General features: G+C 49.5%; 1 protein-coding gene across 3 annotated transcripts in view; it reads right to left on the bottom strand.

The window, feature by feature from the left end:
* Window positions 1–2,331, bottom strand: part of ephx1 (epoxide hydrolase 1, microsomal (xenobiotic)) — a 6,404-nt gene continuing 4,073 nt past the window's right edge. For all 3 annotated transcript variants that reach the window (XM_068577520.1, XM_068577521.1, XM_068577522.1), the window contains exons 7-9: window positions 1,893–2,001; window positions 1,452–1,574; window positions 1–219 (exon numbers count right to left, since the gene is read on the bottom strand). In XM_068577520.1, coding sequence (XP_068433621.1) covers window positions 9–219; window positions 1,452–1,574; window positions 1,893–2,001 — 443 coding nt within the window. In that variant the 3' untranslated portion in view covers window positions 1–8. The remainder of the gene's footprint in view (window positions 220–1,451; window positions 1,575–1,892; window positions 2,002–2,331) is intronic.

The raw sequence follows: 2,331 nt of genomic DNA, 5'->3' as shown, positions 1-2,331 counted from the left end.
TACTTTGACTACTTTTTATTCTTATTCTCCACCGTCTTCGTGAAGTTCTGAATGTCCTCGGCCATCAGCCGGGGCTCCTCCATGGCAGCAAAATGGCCGCCGCGCGCCATGGGCGTGAACGTCTGCAGCTTGCGGTACTTCTGTTGCACCCAGAGTTTGGGAGTGTGCATCAGCTCGTCGGGGAAGCAGGCGAACCCAGTGGGGACGTACACGGGCATCCTGCGAGGAGACGGCGAGGCATTAGCATTTAGCGAGGGTACGGTTTGAAATTGGGGATGTTATTTAAAGCCTTAGATTCCCCAGAGGCACCGCTGTGTTTCAGGGGCTGCAGCGAGCTCAGGGTGACGATCCCGCCTTGTCGGAAAGGATTGTTCATCATGATTTAACAAGGACCCCACAAGTATTCCTACCAATGTATCAGTTAAGAAAGTTCAAAGAAATATTAAAAACTTTAAAAAAAATAAAGCTGTGAAGAACCAGGAGTAGCAGCTTGTCCCTAAAAGAGGAGGTCCACTTTAAAAAGGTCCATCCAGTCACTGCAGTGAGTTTGAGATACCACGTTCACGATAATGAACTGTAAGCCGGTAGTGCGAGGGGGCAGTACCTGCAAAACCTGCAGTACCTGCAGTACCTGCTGCAATACCTGCAGTACCTGGAGTTTCAGTTAATCCCACTCCCTGGTACCAACTCTCTAATAGCAACCAACTGAACCAAATGAACCAACAGCTGAATCCAGAGTTTTTCCCTCGACATAATGAATGCACTAGGCGCGTTTCCTCCGGCGTGCCGAGCTGAAGCCGGATCTGGAACGTGTTCTTTTGTCTTCCTGGACTGTCACAAGACTACGAAACAGAGCCGCAGGAGTTTCAATTGGAGCCCATTAATCATCAATGTGACGCCGTCTGAAAGGAGAAGTTCAACTCCCTTAAACTGGATGAGGTTATGCTTCACTAAATATCAGGAGGATGCACAGAGGATGCTGCTGCTGCCCACCCCCACACCACAGTTACCTGATGAACACCAGATCTGTCCTGAGAACGTCAAGTCACTTGCGGAAACATTTTCAGAAGGGAAAACAGCATTAAGACTGAAAAAACACTTTCACCAAATTGTAAATATTGGGATTTCAAAACAAGGAACGCTGGACTACAGTAGGCTGGACTACAGTAGGCTGGACTACAGCAGGCTGGACTACAGTAGGCTGGACTACAGAAGGCTGAACTACAGTAGACTGGACTACAGAAGGCTGGACTACAGAAGGCTGAACTACAGTAAGCTGGACTATAGAAGGCTGGACTATAGAAGGCTGAACTACAGTAAGCTGGACTACAGTAGACTGGACTACAGAAGGCTGGACTACAGTAGGCTGGACTACAGAAGGCTGGACTACAGAAGGCTGGACTACAGTAGGCTGGACTACAGTAGGCTGGACTACAGTAGGCTGAACTCACAGAGAGTGAGGCTGGCTAAGGCCTTTCCCAAAGTTTTCCTTGTAGAACCTCATGGAGGAGACGATGCAGCCAGACGTCCAGTAGATCATCACATTGGTCAGCAGGTCATCCAGGGAGAACTTCCTGCAATGCGCCACACGCACACACACACAAACACACACACGCACACACACAAACACACACACATGGTACAGTATTGAGCTATTGGTGGTACCCACTGGAAGACCTGATCGTTGATCCATGTTGTGTGAATCTGGATATGCTGGATTAGCACGGGGGCTAATCTACTTTCACCATTGAGCCCAGGAGCTGCTGCTCATACACTGATGCTATTCAGAACTTATTGCGTGCTTACACTTGATAGTTTGATACAATATCTTTATACAAGAGGCTAACAGAGAGGACATGACGGCAGCAAACATTCCCTCGTGTCCTGGTCACCTGGTGAGTCCTCCGTCCTCCAGGTTCCTAAAGTCGTGGCTCGTCCACGTCGAGAACTTCTCCAGGATGTAAGCAGCCAGACCCACCGGGGAGTCGTTCAGGCCCCGCCCTGCGGGGAAATGAGTCACATGAGAATTGGGTTACTGTCGCTTTAAGAGTTCATTCTTGCAGGCTGCTGGTCAGGAAGCGGAGGAGACATTGGAAGTGAGACTTTGGTGCGCGGAATAATTTTTGATGACCGGAACTTTGTTTTTGGCAACGCTTGAAGATGAACCCGCCCCTGAAACAACGTAGAGCCAACTGCAAGTGAAGAAATGTTTCAGGTGTGAAATTAGGGAAACTAACCAATCGTGGTCAGGGTTACCCGACGGTGCGGCGTTGAACCCGGCGCAGAGCGGTTACAGCCTCGCTTTGCTCTGAGACAGCTGCTACAACAGCT

Source organism: Clinocottus analis, unplaced genomic scaffold (genome assembly GCF_023055335.1).
Source record: "Clinocottus analis isolate CAN_PGR_092001 unplaced genomic scaffold, fCliAna1.0.p SCAF_15, whole genome shotgun sequence".
In the NCBI taxonomy this organism is placed as follows: domain Eukaryota; kingdom Metazoa; phylum Chordata; class Actinopteri; order Perciformes; family Cottidae; genus Clinocottus; species Clinocottus analis.
This window is presented reverse-complemented; position numbering and strand designations above follow the sequence as displayed.